This window comes from Macaca nemestrina, chromosome X (genome assembly GCF_043159975.1).
Source record: "Macaca nemestrina isolate mMacNem1 chromosome X, mMacNem.hap1, whole genome shotgun sequence".
NCBI classification, from domain to species: Eukaryota; Metazoa; Chordata; class Mammalia; order Primates; family Cercopithecidae; genus Macaca; species Macaca nemestrina.
The window spans coordinates 81042502-81057111 of NC_092145.1; the positions used below are offsets into that span (position 1 = coordinate 81042502).

Consider the following 14610-nt stretch of genomic DNA (forward strand, 5'->3'; position numbering starts at 1 on the left):
AAATGTTTCAGTTAAAACCTACTTTAGTTGATAACTGTTGGAGCTGGATTATGGGTACTGTGTGGGATTTCATTATACTATTCTTTCCACTTTTGTGTATGTATGCAAATGTTCCTAATAAAAACTACCCCTCCACAATTAATACAGCCTTTGGAACTACAGAGTTTGACCACTTGTGACCAGTTACTATCCAGATACTCAAAGTTTAATTCTTATGAATGGCTTTCACGTTTGTGCTCAACCAGTTTTGAGAAAACAGATTCCAGACTTGAAAACTCTCTTTTCCAGTACACTCAGTGAAATCTGCATTAAGAAGTCAAAATGAATTTTATGAGGCTTTGCTCACTTGCTTGTTGATTTCAGGGATAACAAAGGTCACTTCCTGAATGTTAGATGATACTATTTCATATTAACTACAAGTTTACATTAGTGGAGGATAGGTTGTAAGCAAAAAGGAAAAGACAGTAACATTTACTGAGAACTCCATATGAGGTGGGCAATAACAGTAACAGCTACTAATAACTATGTACTTACCATGGGCTAGACACTGTGCTAACTAAATATAGTCACATGCTACATAACATGTTTCAAAGATAGACTGCATATATGATGGTGGTCCCATAAGATTATAAAGGAGCTAAAAAATTTCTATTTCCTAGTGTTGCCATAGCCCTTGTAATGTCATAGTCATAGCCTTCATAACATCGTAGTACAATATATTACACATGTTTGTGGTGATGCTGGTATAAACAAACTTACTTTGCCACCATAGAAAAGTATAGCACATACAATTACATACAATACATAATACATGATGATAATAACAAATGACCGTTACTGGCTTATGTATTTATTATACTATACTTTTTATTGTTATTTTAGAATATATTCCTTCTTCTAACAAAAAGTTAACTGTAAAATAGCCTCAGGCAGGCCCTTTTAGAAGTATTCTAGAAGGTACTGTTATCACAGGAGATGACAGCTCCGTGTTATTATTGTCCCTAAAGACTTTCCAATGGGATAAGCTGTGAAGGTGGAAGTGATATTGATGATCGTGTAGACCTAGGCTAATGTGTGTGTTTGTGTCCCTGTGTAGACCTAGGCTAATGTGTGTGTTTGTGTCTTAGATTTTAACAAAAAAGTTTAAAAAGTAAAAAAAAAAATTAATAGAATAAGGATATAAAGAAAATATTTTTGTACAGCTGTACAATGTGTTTGTGTTTTAAGCTAAGTATTATTACAAAAGAGTCAACAAGTTTCTAAAAATTGAACAGTTTATACAATTAAAAAGTTATAGTAAGCTAAGGTTAATTTATTATTGAACAGAGAATAGCATTTGAAAATAAATTTATTGTAGCCTAAGTATATGGTATTTACAAATTCTACAGTAGTGTACAGTAATATCCTGGGTCTTCACATTCACTTACCACTCACTCACTCACTCACTAACACATAGCAACTTCTGGTCCTTCAAGATCTATTCATGATAAGTGACCTATTAAAGGTATAACATTTTTTGTCTTTTACATTATATTTTCTCTGTACTTTTTCTATGTTTAGATACCCAAATACTTACCATTGTGCTACAATTGCCTATAGTAATCAGTATAGTCACATGCTGTACAGGTTTGTAGCCTAGGAGCAACAGGCTTACCATATAGCTTAGGTGTGCACTAGGCTATGCCATCTAGGTTTGTGTAAGTATACTCTGTGATGTTCACACAATGATAAAATTGCCTAACAATGCATTTCTTAGGAGGTATCCCCATTGTTAAGTGACACATGACTCTACATTACTTTTACGCTTTAAAAGTCTTCAAGAGAAGTATTGTCAACCCCATTTTAAAGACAAAGAAGCTAACATCCAGAAAAAAATTCAAAAAATAAATTAAATGACTTGCCCACAGTCATGTATTAAGTGGGGAAAACCAAAATTCCAATGTTGATCCGCTAAATCCTTATTTTATCCTATATTAAGTTCCTTGAGAACAGGAACTATGGGTTATTTATTTTGCTGTTTTCTATTATACCTAGCAGCATAATGAAATCTAATCAGTGTTGAAAAATGTTTGTTGAATAATAAACTACTGTACTATTTAACTGATTTATAGCACTTGGTTGTAGGGTCACTTTAAAGAAATGTTAAGAATCAATGTCTGATTAAAACTCTGTGCAAGAACTAGAGGAACTGGGAAAACAAGAACAAAATAACCTCAGAGCTAGCAGAAGAAAATCTGAGAACCAAAAATCCACATAAAATATCAATGAAACCAAAAGTTGGTTCTTTGAAAGAATAAACAAGATTTACAGACTGCTAGCTAGATTAACAAAGAAAAAAGAGAGAAGATCCAAATAAGAGCAATCAGAAATGACAAAGATGACATTACAACCGATCCCATAGAAATACAAAAAATCTTCAGATAACTATTATGAACACCTAGTACACAAAATCCAAAATCTGGAGGAAATGAGTAAAATTCTGGAAACATACAAGCTCCCAAAATTGAATCAGGAAGATTTGAAGCCCTAAACAGAACAAGTTCCAAAATTGAATCAGAAATAAAACACCAACCAACCAAAAAAAAGCTCAAGACCATACTGATTCACAACCAAATTCTATTAGATGTACAAAGAAGAGCTGGTACCAATCCTACTGAAATGATTCCAAAAAATTGAAAAGGAAGGACTCCTTCCCAACTCATCCTATAAAGCTAGCATCATCCTTAGAGGAAAAGCTGGCAGAGAAAGAAGGAAAATAAGAAAACTACTGGCCAATATCCCTGACGAACATAGACACAAACATCCTCAACAAAATACTAGCAATCCGAATCCAGCAGCACATCAAAAAGTTAATTCGCCACGATCAAAGAGCCTTTATTCCTGGGATGCAAGGTTGGTTCAACATACACAAATCAATAAATGCAATTTACCACATAAACAGGATTAAAAACAACAAAGAAAAGATCATCTTAATAGGCACAGAAAAAGCTTTCGATAAAATTCAATATCCCTTCACGATAAAACCCTCAACAAACTAACCATCAAAAGAATGTACCTCAAAATAATAAGAGCTATGTATGAGAAACCCACAGCCACCATCATACCCAACAGGCAAAAGCTGGAACCATTCCCCTTGAGAACTGGAACAAGAAAAAAAATGTCCACTCTCACCACTCCTTTTCAACATAATACTGCAAGTACTACTCAGAGCAGTCAGGCAAGAGAAAGAAAAAAAGGCATGCAAACAGGAAAAGAAGAAGTCAAACGATCTCTTTTTGCAGACAATATGATTCTACACCTAGAAATCCCTAAAGACTTGCCAAAAGGCTCCTTGAACTGATAAAGAAAAAACTTCACTAAAGTTTCAGGAAATAAAATCAATGTACAAAAGTCAGTAGAATTTCTATACACCAACAACATTTAAGCTGAGAGCCAAATCAAGAATGGCATCCCATTTACAATAGTCAAACAAACAAACAAACAAACAAAACAAAACAAAAACCCTAGGAATACATCTAACCAAGAAGGTGAAAAATGTCTACAAGGAGAACTATAAAACACTGCTGAAAGAAATCAGAGATGACAGAAACAAATGGAAAGATATTTCATGCTTACGGATTGGAAGAATCAATAACATAAAAATGGCCATACTGCCCAAAGCAATTCAAAGATTCAATGCTATACCTGTCAAACTACAAACATCATTCATCATGGAATTAGAAACAACTATTCAACAATTCATATAGAAACAAAAAAGGACCTAAATAGACAAAGCAATCCCAAACAAAAATAACAAAGCCAGAGGCATCATATTACCTGACTTCAAACTCTACTACAAGGGTATAGTAACCAAAACAGCATGGGACTGGCACAAAAACACACATAGACCAATGGAACAGAATAGACCACAGAAATAAAGCTGCACACCTACTACCATCTGATCCTTGACAAAACTGACAAATGTGAGTAATAGAGAAAGGCACCTCTGTTCAATAAATGGAGCTGGGATAACTGGCCAGCCATATACAGAAGGATTAAGCTGGAACACTACCTGTCATGATATATACAAATTAACTCAAGATGGAGTAAGTACTTAAATATAAGACTTCAAATTATAAAAATCCTAGAAGAAAACCTGGGAAACACCCTTCCCAACATTGGCCTTGGCAAAGGATTCATGATTAAGTCTTTAAAAGCAACTGCAACAAAAACAAAAATTATTAAGACCTAGTTAACCTAAAGAGCTTCTGCACAACAAAAGAAATTATCAATAAACAGACAACATACAGAATGGGAGAAAACATCCACTATCCATGCATCAACAAAGGTATAATATACAGAATCTATTATTAGGAATTTAAATAATTCAATAAGCAATAAACAAATAGCCCCATCAAAAAGTGGGCAAAGGGCACGAAGACACATTTCTCAAAAAAACACATATAAGGGGCCAACAAACATATGAAAAAATGCTCATCATCACCAATCATTAGAGAAATACAAATCAAAACTACATTTCATGCCAGTCAGAATGGCAATTATTAAAAAGTAAAAAATAACAGATGTTGGCAGGACTGCTGAGAAAAGGGGATGCTTATACAACATTGGTGGGAATTTAAATTATTTCAGCTACTGCAGAAAGCAGTTTGGAGATTTCTCAAAGAATCAAAAATAGAACTACCATTTGAACCAGCAATTCCATTACTGGGTATATACCCAAGGGAAGATACATTGTTCTACCAAAATTACACACGTGACCATATGCTCATCGCAGCATTATTCATAGCAGCAAGGATATGGAATTGACCTACGGGTCCATCAATGGCGGACTAAAGAAAATATGGAACATATACACCATGGAATCCTATGCAGCCATAAAAAAGAACAAAATCATGTTCTTTGCAGTAACATGGATGCAGCTGGAGGCCATTATCCTAAATGAATTAACACAGAAACACAAAACCAAATATCGCATGTTCTCACTTATAAGTGGGAGCTAAACATTAAGTACACATGAACATAAAGATGGGAATGACAGACACTGTGGACTACACGAAGTGGGAAGAAGGGAGGTGAGTAAGGGTTGTAAAACTCCCTGTTGGGTACTATGCTCACTACCTGGGTGATGGGTTCAATTGTACCCCAAACCTCAGCATCACGTAATACAGCTTTGTAATGAAACTGCACATGTATCCCCCAAATCTAAAAGTTGACAAAGAAAAAAATAACCTCTATACAGGAATTTCATATTGTCCTTGTATCATTTATACTAATAACTCATTTTCAAGGACACGTGCAGTTTTAAGCACAAAAACTCTCTATATTTAGCAGCTAGTAGCAAGATACATACCTGTACATAAATACACTATATTATGTATGTTTAAAATGTATTTTGAAACAAATTTTGTATTTTAAAATAGTCGAGTAAATAAATTAGCAATTGAAAAAAGATTTTAACTACATTTAAAAAATCCTTCATTAATTCTGTTCAGGTGTGTCAGTACAACATGTAATGAGAATATTATATACAAATACATATTCCCTTTAAATCAATACACAGACACAAGAGTATAGCTAAACTGAAAACAAGGTGGGACACCATTATGCATGAATTTTTACGGCAATCTTCATCTGCTGCTTGAGAAATTGACATTCTAATATTAAACTTATTTGTAATTATTTGCTTCAGCAATCAATAACAAATATTTAATATTACAAGAAACATATTTTATTTAAATCTATTCAGTGAGTGAAGTAGTGACTTTATCACTAGTGAAAAGATGCAATTCATTATTACACGAAGAGTAAATTCTTATTGTACAAACACATAGATGTAGTTTTCATTTTTAGAAAGTAGATATGATTATTTTAAGTAGACCTCTATTTCCACATCTTGTCTAAATGCCTTATAGATGCAACATCAGTAACATGTTCCTACCTTGATTAGCAATTGCTGCTAATTTAGCTTTTGCCAGCTGTCATTCCCCTACTAGATATCAAATATGCAGTCAATACAGACAGATATATCCTTCAAAATGTATATATTATTTTTATTATTTTAAAAATTCTTAGCTTTACTATTTCCTCTTTTCACTTATCACCAGACAAATGAACTGTCCACTGCTTCCATTTCCCTAATATCTCCTTTCTTAAGAAATTTTGAAACTTGATTTTTGATACTGTCATTTTGCTGAAAATAATCTCTTATTCAGTAAATTTACTCAAAATGACAAGTCCATCTTGTCTTGTTTATTGCCAAATTCAATGTCTTCTCAGAACTTTTTCAGTTGACTTTGTTTGCAGCTGTGACACTGTTGATAACTCCCTTCCTAACACTCCCATTCTTTCATTCTGCCCTCAGACTCCATAGTTCTTCCAAAATTTAGTTTTTAGTCTTCTGCTTTTCTTTCTAAGCAAACTATAAAAGTTCATCTGTATTTGACAACTTTGACAATCATTTTTCTCTGTTAACAATCATCATACCTATAGCTCTAGTAATGTATTTTCGTACATGCTCTGGTCCCTCATCTTTAATTGTATACCGAAAATTTCTGTTTGGACATCTTGCCACAAAATAATACCACCTTAAGTGAAACCTGTCTAAAACTAAATGTTATATTTTCTTGGAACCTGGTTCCCCCTTTCAAATTCATCTCTATCAATGGCACATTACTCTCTTCCTTTAACCTATACCTTGGTATCATATTCGCACCCTCCCTCTCCTATGTTTTGCATCTTGCTTATAGCCAGGTGGTCCCTAAATCATGTTATTTGCTCCTTTGAAATCATTCTCATAATGATCCCTTCCTTTCCATTGTCACTGCTACATTGGCTCTTGTCCTTGCTCATGTGGTTCTCCTTGCTTCCTCTCCGAAGTTTAAGTCTAAGTCCTACTCAGCCTTCAAGGCTCAAGTTCCAACCCCTGCTGTAATGCCTTCAATGTCAAAGCCTTCATGGATTCCTTCTTTATCTAAATACTCACGGCCACTTCTAATGTGCACTATACAATTCAACAGTTAACAAAATGTTGTCTTTTATTCCTTGCTGCTCCATATCAATATCTTAAAGGCAATTTTCCTGTTAGCTTTGTAAAGCAAAGCCTATACTTCGTTTTCTCTGTGTTCTTCACAGTGTTTAGCCCAGTGCTCAAGTTCTAGAGAAATACTTGCTATATTCACATTACTAACTTTCTTCTCCAATATATAAAGGGATTTCCTTTTCTAAAATATAAAAAATATATTAGAAATGGTAACTAAAGTGTTGCTTTATTTCTTAAATTACTCCCTTATGACCTACATATATCCATATAAAAAGTATGAAGAAAGGCAAAGTAGGCTTGATACTCTCATAGTTTTGGCTAATAGGCAGCAGCAATCTTGTTCTTGCCTATAAGACATTTTTTTCCCTTAACTTTCCCTTTTATAGACTCAGCACACTAAAAAAATACTTAACTCAAATAACTTTAGGTACATTTCACTTAGCAGCTACTAGGAAATGTTGAAATGGCTGCTGCTGAATAAACACCTCAGCTGGGTTTCATAAACAAACCATTAAGTTAAGAATTATGAGTCCAGAGAGGCTAGACAAACTTATCTACTTATTACTGATCAGTGGTAGATATTAGCCAAGATGTGCGGCTCAGCAGGCACTTAGGAAGTGCTCACACTATCATTTTATCAACTTCATTAAATATAGAACCTATTGTACGTTTGAAGCTGACCCAGCTGGTAGTTCTCAATGATTGTATTTTCTTCGTCAAGTGTCTTCAATGCCCATATTTTTAATTTCTTAGACAAATTCTTTGAAGTAAAGGAAACCGAGGCAAAGGATCTATACTCTCACTTCCTCTTCCCTTTTCTCTCCCTCCCCATACCTCTCACCATTTTTCATATTTGAAAATGGCCATATACCAGCCTTTCAAAATCTTGCACAAATTAAAGTTCACGTACTCAGTTTAAGAAAATGTGGTAAAATTCTGCCAATAAGACATGACTTCACTAGAAAACCATGCACTTATAGTAATACTGATTCTGAAGCATATGCACTGAACTCTATTTGCTACACCACGGAAAAGGCTATGCCACAAAATAAAAGGAGATTTTTAAAAGATCCTAGTTAAATCTCTTTAATATTTCATATGAGAAAAATGTCTTCCCATACTATATAATGGCAAGTTACCATGGCTTCAATATTCTCAAAGCCTAAAACCTTAAAAAACTTCACCTTACATAAAAACAAATTAACAATGCATCACTGTAATTTCTCAGACAACTGTTACAGAAAAGGCATTCCATTCCCTGATTTGAGAAGTATCAATATTTGTATTGCTAAGTTTTTGGAGAAATACACTTTGGCAAAATTGGCCATCTTTGTCAATTCTATAATCTAATAACTTCAGCTTTCTTAATTTTAATGAGAATTTTATGAGCCTCTGCGAATTAGTAATATGTTGTCTCTACTAATTTTCATGCAGGTGTAATGGTAAATATCTATATATTTTAAGTAATATAAAGAGGGTGGTATAAGTCTATAAGGAAAACAACCTCATGTGATGGAATGTTTTTTTCTGTATTTCAATACATTAGATCCAAATATTTATCCTAAAAATATCAAGAAGAAATGTGATACTGTTATATTATTCAGATGTACAGTATTTTTGAAGCACAATACTTCCAAGAGACATTTCATTATTTCTGTTTCTATAGTCTCAAATCTGTAAGAGTTAATATAATCATATTTTTTAAAATTTGGAAAAAGATCTCCTAATATCCATTTATGATCATCATCTCAGAACTGGAAATACAAGTAGTATGATTACGTCATTCTACTTCTTAAGAAATTATAATGAATTTCATGTTAAAAGACTAATATCTTCTTAAAGTAACTAGAAACCCAAAACATTAAGATAATACTCTGACACATAGGGAATAGCTTAACAAAGCTTTCAGAGGTAAGCTCATGCCATAAACTCCATCACTGGTGATACTGGTACTGGTGATATTGTTGTAATGATACACATCTATGCTCAGAAACAAGTGCTCTCCACAGCAGGATTCAACTAACGTATCTGTTGAGGGCCTACAGTATAGTTTGTACTATCTGGGCACACTGAGTGTTACTAAAGTGAACCAATATTCATTCAACTCACCTCTTGTCAGGTACTGTGCTATGCACTGAGGATTCAGAGGGAATCAGAAATTGTTCTTGTCATTGCAATTTACAATTTAGTGGAAAAAAAGAAGACTTGCAGAAGGTGGTGACATATAGAGAGCCACGGAAATGGGAGCCAGGTAAATGGGAGGTGAATGTTAGCATTCTAGGTGGAGGCCCCAGATTGAGCAGAGGCAGTGAGATAAAAAAAAAAAAAAAAAAAAAAAAAAAAAAAAAAAAAAAAAAAAAAAAAAAAAAAACAGCACACTGTGAACAGGAACGTACAAGCAGTAAGGGAAATGGCAAAAGTTTAGGCTGACAGATACACAGAGTCCATTTCTGTATGCTCTGTTAAGGAGCTTAGATTCTCACATGAAGGGAAAAACCACAAGATAATCTTAAGCAGGAAAAATGGTTTGATTAGATCTGTATTTTTTGTGTCTTAATCTAGCAGCAGGCTGGAGGATGGATGTGAGGATGACAAGGTTGAAGGCAAGATGACTAGCCAGGGTAGTGAAAGGGTCCTGAATCAATAAAGTGGTGGTAGGGAGAAAAAGAAATTCTTAAGCCATGTATTGTTGATATTTGCTAATTGCTTAGCAGTGGCAAGTGTGAGTGGGGAGAACTAAGCATGCTTTAATGGGATAGGTGGAGGTACCTTCAACTGAGGTTGTGAATACAGAACTCGGAAAGCTATTTTGAGCATTTGGGGGTGGGGATATGAGGGGGGTGTTGGGAGATTTTTGTTTATGTCAATTTTAAGATAACAGTAAGCTACCAAGTGAAGAAGCCCAGATAAGAGCCCAAGCAGAGTCTGGTAAAGAAATCCCTATTTGGGAGCCATGAGATAACTGAATCTATGAGAGGTAAGATGAGACCATCTAGGGAGAGTAGGGAATAAGAAGAGTAGTGGGCTGAGAACAAAACTCTAGAGATTGCTGGTATTTAAAGGTCAAGAAGGAAGAGAAGCCCATGAATGAACAGGTAAGAAACTGCCAGAAAAGTAAAAGGAACACCAGGAGAGTGAAGTGGCCAAGGAGTTCTGTGATTTATTTTGGCTGGCAAAATGTTTTTTCTTAAATTAGAATTTGAATACCATTAGATGAGATACATAACTTTCAGTTCAACTAAAGCCCCATCTCTCCTTATGCTGCGCTATTTTCTGTGACCTGCCTTGCCTCTGAAGTCCTGTGTGTTTGTGAACCCTGGAGTAGAAGCTTCTAAAAAAGAAGAAATCATTTTAAGTATCAAATGTAGCAGAGAGAACCTGAAGGATAGGGAATGAAAGATGTCCACTAATTTAGCAACAAGAGGGTCACAGTGATGTTAATTAAGGATAGCTCCTCTGTGGTTTTGGTAGCAGAATCCAGATCAGAGAGGGGTAAAGATAAAACAGATAAGGTAAATGTAGCTACTTTTTTTAGAAATTTGAAGGATAAGAAAGAGAGATTGGATAGTAGCTAAAGGGAACACGGGCATAGGAAGGCTTTTGTCTTATTTTGTTTTTTAAAAATTAGAGACTGAATATGGTTACAGGTTGAGCCAGTAGAGAGGTAATATTGGAGAGATGGGTGGCCTGGTGGAGCAAGATCTGGGAGGAGGCAGGAAGAGAAAGGTATGGAAGGCACAAATGGACAGGTGAGCATTGGACACATGGAGGGTCTCCTTGAACTCTGAGACTGAAGGAAGATGGCACAGAAACTCAGAGCTAATTAAGATCCAATGCAGGTTTTCAGCAGGAAAGTGACATGACTAAACTGTGTTTTAAGAAAATTAGTTTGGCACAAGCACACAGGATGGACTGGAGTAGGGAGAGGCAGCAGACTGTGGCAATAATTCAAGCAGGAGATGATAGCAGCCCAAACCAGAGTGGTGCCAAATAGGAATGAGAAAATGAAAAATCTAAGAGATATTTCAGAAACTATGATGACATAATCCTGGGGCAGACTGACACAGGGCAATTCAAGGAGAAGAAAAGAGTCAAAATGACTCAAAGGTTTTGAATGTTATCTGGGAGATCAGAACGGTGGCATCAAGGAAAGAAATGAAACAAATGGAAAGCACGGGCAATGTGGAGAGGGATGTTGGGCTTAAAATATACTGACTTTGAGGTGATGGCTCTCAAATTTTAAACTTTGAGAAGAAACAAAATGCTCTATACAATAGAAGACTGCACAAAGAATGGAAAAAAAATCAGGGCTGGGAGATAATATTAAATATTTCATTCATTCAGATAGGGTATATAGTTTAAGGCAACTCTAACACTCCTATGCCAGAAAAAAAATAAACAGAAGTTGATATTTTAGAAGTATCAGATAAGATTTTAGAATTCTCAGAATAAGATTACCTATTTCATAAGGATTTTACTTTACTTGATAAAAGGAAGGCTTCACCACCATACAAAGACCCATTTCTCAGATCCAGTTAAATTTTCTCGTAGACATGTAATCTCTTTCAAATACCAAGACATTTAATGTCATATCTGATTTCTAGGTGTAAGAATGTATACAATAAAACTAAATAAGTTTCCAAAGTATATACATTGGTTAGTGAGTCTAGTACTGGTTTGCTGCTTTTCAGGTTTTGGTTTCAGTCAATGAATACCACCAGTACTACCCGCATGCTCCTAATTAGAAGAATAGTATACCCATCACAAGGGCCTGGGCATGGCAAGTGTCAGTGTTCTTCTAATGAAGAAAATAGGTTGGAAAGTACCTGCGCAGGGTCGAATGGAACCACAAATAAATTTCAGGTAACTTTAATTTTATTTTTTTGTTCCTTCTCCTTTGCATGAATTTTGCAAATGTGGAGGTGGAATGTTGGAGTATAAAATCATGGACTAAAGGGACATGTAACAATCTGCATAAAAGTAACCTTTGGTACCAGCCATCATAATTAGTTCGAGTAATAAATTGTCTCCCTAGTGACAAAAGGAATGGAAGTAAAACCATGCAATAAGCTGGCATATAAACATTGCAGGCTATCTGCAAAATTCTTGGACCAAGAAAAATTGTCTTAAAATTTCCTAATCAAAAAGTAGCTCTAAAACCTTCCCCCGACCCTTCCCTAATTTCAAAATATTTGTTAACATATTTGATGCAAAGATTACAAAAGTATATTACAATTAAAATACACAACATGTCATGCCTGTAGTCCCAGCTACTCGGGAGGCTGAGGTAGGAGAATTGCTTGAACCTGGGAAGTAGAGGCTGCAGTGAGCCAAGATCATGCCATTGCACTCCAGCCTGGGCGACAGAGCGAGACTCCATCTCAAAAACAAACAAACAAACAAACAAAAAAAAACAACTGAACATGTTAAAAATTCAAACTAATATAAGGGAGGTAGTACATACATGATTTAATATAACATGAACTCAATTGAAAGTCAAAGGGACTAGGTAAGCCATCATCAAAACCAGAGGCAGCATGACATAATAACAAAAAGGAACCTATTTTGAAAATGCAGTAAAAGATAGCATAGTTCAGAGGGTGAACATGACACAGTACTCAAACTTCCAAACAGTTACGGTCCAAGCAAATAAAAATGAGGAAGCACTCTTTAAAGCCCAGAGAATAATCAACATCTTTGCCCTGTAGCTATGTTATGAAGTCCCTCCCCATTTTATTTTCTCAAATATTCAATTTTTTCTCAAGATTTCAATTTTTAAAAAAACCACCCTGGATAAATTTTAAAGAAATCATGCTCAGCTCCCAAAGTACTAATTTCCATATATATTTAATGCCTGTATATTTCATATTTGGGCATACAAAATCCCTTGGAGGTAAATTATCTCGGAACTGAAAAGCTTTGGAAACCATCTACTCCAAACCCTTCATTTTAGAGATGAAGAAATCAAGGCGCAGAAATCAGAAAAAGCAATCTGACCAAGGTCACAGGAAGCAAAACCAGGACTAGCATCTAAGAGCCCTGACTCAATCCGTTTCTCTTTCTACTTGCCATAGCTGCCTCTCAACCTGAACCTCTAATCGAGTGATATACAAGGAAGGATTAGATAGGAAGAATGGATGGATGAATATGCGGGTGAATGAACATTCTATTATTATTCACAAAATGTATCATGTTTCTGTTTTGAAGAATGCAAGCCTAGTTCTTGTCACATGTCACAGCAATTGCTGTTTCCCACAACGTATCAATCTTGTCAGCGAAAAAACGCTCTGGTACATCCTGCAGTTTAAGAGACTGTTCACTTGCCAGCATACGTACAAGAAAGGAGACTCACCCCGACTCCAATCGCTCTGGCTCCCAAACCCCTAACTTCCCTCTCCTATACTCACTCTTTACCTGGCATTGGTGCATCATATTTACATTCACCTCACTTCCTTCACACGTATCCACCCATGGTTTCCCCATTTAGACCTGGTGTCCTTTCCTAACTGTACACCTCAGTAAACCCTCCCCCACTCCACAGGCCCCTCGATCACTTCTCATTCCTCTGTTGCCAAATCTCAGGCTTTTCAAGTCCCAAGACCCCCTCTCGCTTACACAGTGATGTGGCCGGCACCCCGCACTAATACAGGGTCGGGAGCATATCTCCGCAGATGCTCCTCGCTCACTACCCGAGGCGGGGGCGGCGCCGCCTCCTCCTCTTCCTCCTCCTCCTCTTCTTCCTCCTCCTCCTCCTCTTCCTCCCCCTCTTCCTCCTCATCCTCCTCGTCATCGTCGGGCCCAGATACAGACGACGACGACGACGGCGACGACGACGACGTTGCCGCTTCTTCTTCCTCCTCCTCCAGTTCAGAGATGGTGTCGAACTCCGCCATGTTGGGCAGCAGGATGCTCATCACGTGACCTCGCGATCGCCGCCACTCTCCCGGAGAGGAGTTTGAACCTGCTGAGGTGCTGCAAGAGGAGGGGGAACGAAATGAAGAGAAAGAGGAGGGGTGTAGGGACAGGATTTGAGGAGACGCGCCTGCGTGTTGGGCAGACGGGGGGGTGCGGGGGGGCGGCTGTTGGAGGCGGGGGCACTAGAGAGGAGCAAAGTCAGTGTACGCTTGCGCAGCTCCAAGGGGAGGGGGCCGCTAGAGGTGAACTCCAAGGAATCATCCAGGTCCGGTCTGCGGGTGCTCGCCTTAATACTGCTCTCTGAGCGTCAGCTACTTGTGTTCTGGATATCTTCTGATTTGATTTCCTATTAGTTAATGCTGGGCATTATTAACCCCACTGCAGGCGGGTGAGGGAAAGCGTATTGTATAAAAGTAAGATTAGAACTTTATCCAAAATATCTCAAGGTACATACCAATCCCTTACGTTTGTTCAACATTGCAGTTTAAAAGCCATGCGTCATAACTTTGTCACAATCTTGGGAGGCAGGGTAAGCACTTTTATTAGCATTTTACTTACGAGGAAACTTTTTACTACTTCTACTATGTAATACTTAACGGAAGACTTAAGTCAGGGACTGTGTTAAGTGCTCTGTATGTATATCTCATTTAATCCTC

At 36.6% G+C, this 14610-nt stretch overlaps 1 protein-coding gene across 1 annotated transcript in view; it reads right to left on the reverse strand.

Moving 5' to 3' along the window:
• The window catches only part of LOC105496959 (cysteine rich hydrophobic domain 1), a 120672-nt gene extending 106575 nt beyond the window's left edge, over nt 1–14097 (reverse strand). Inside the window, exon 1 of the mRNA XM_011767587.3 lies at nt 13655–14097. Within this exon, the coding sequence (XP_011765889.1) occupies nt 13655–13953 (299 nt within the window). The 5' untranslated portion in view covers nt 13954–14097. The remainder of the gene's footprint in view (nt 1–13654) is intronic.
• Between the last annotated feature and the right edge of the window lie 513 nt (nt 14098–14610).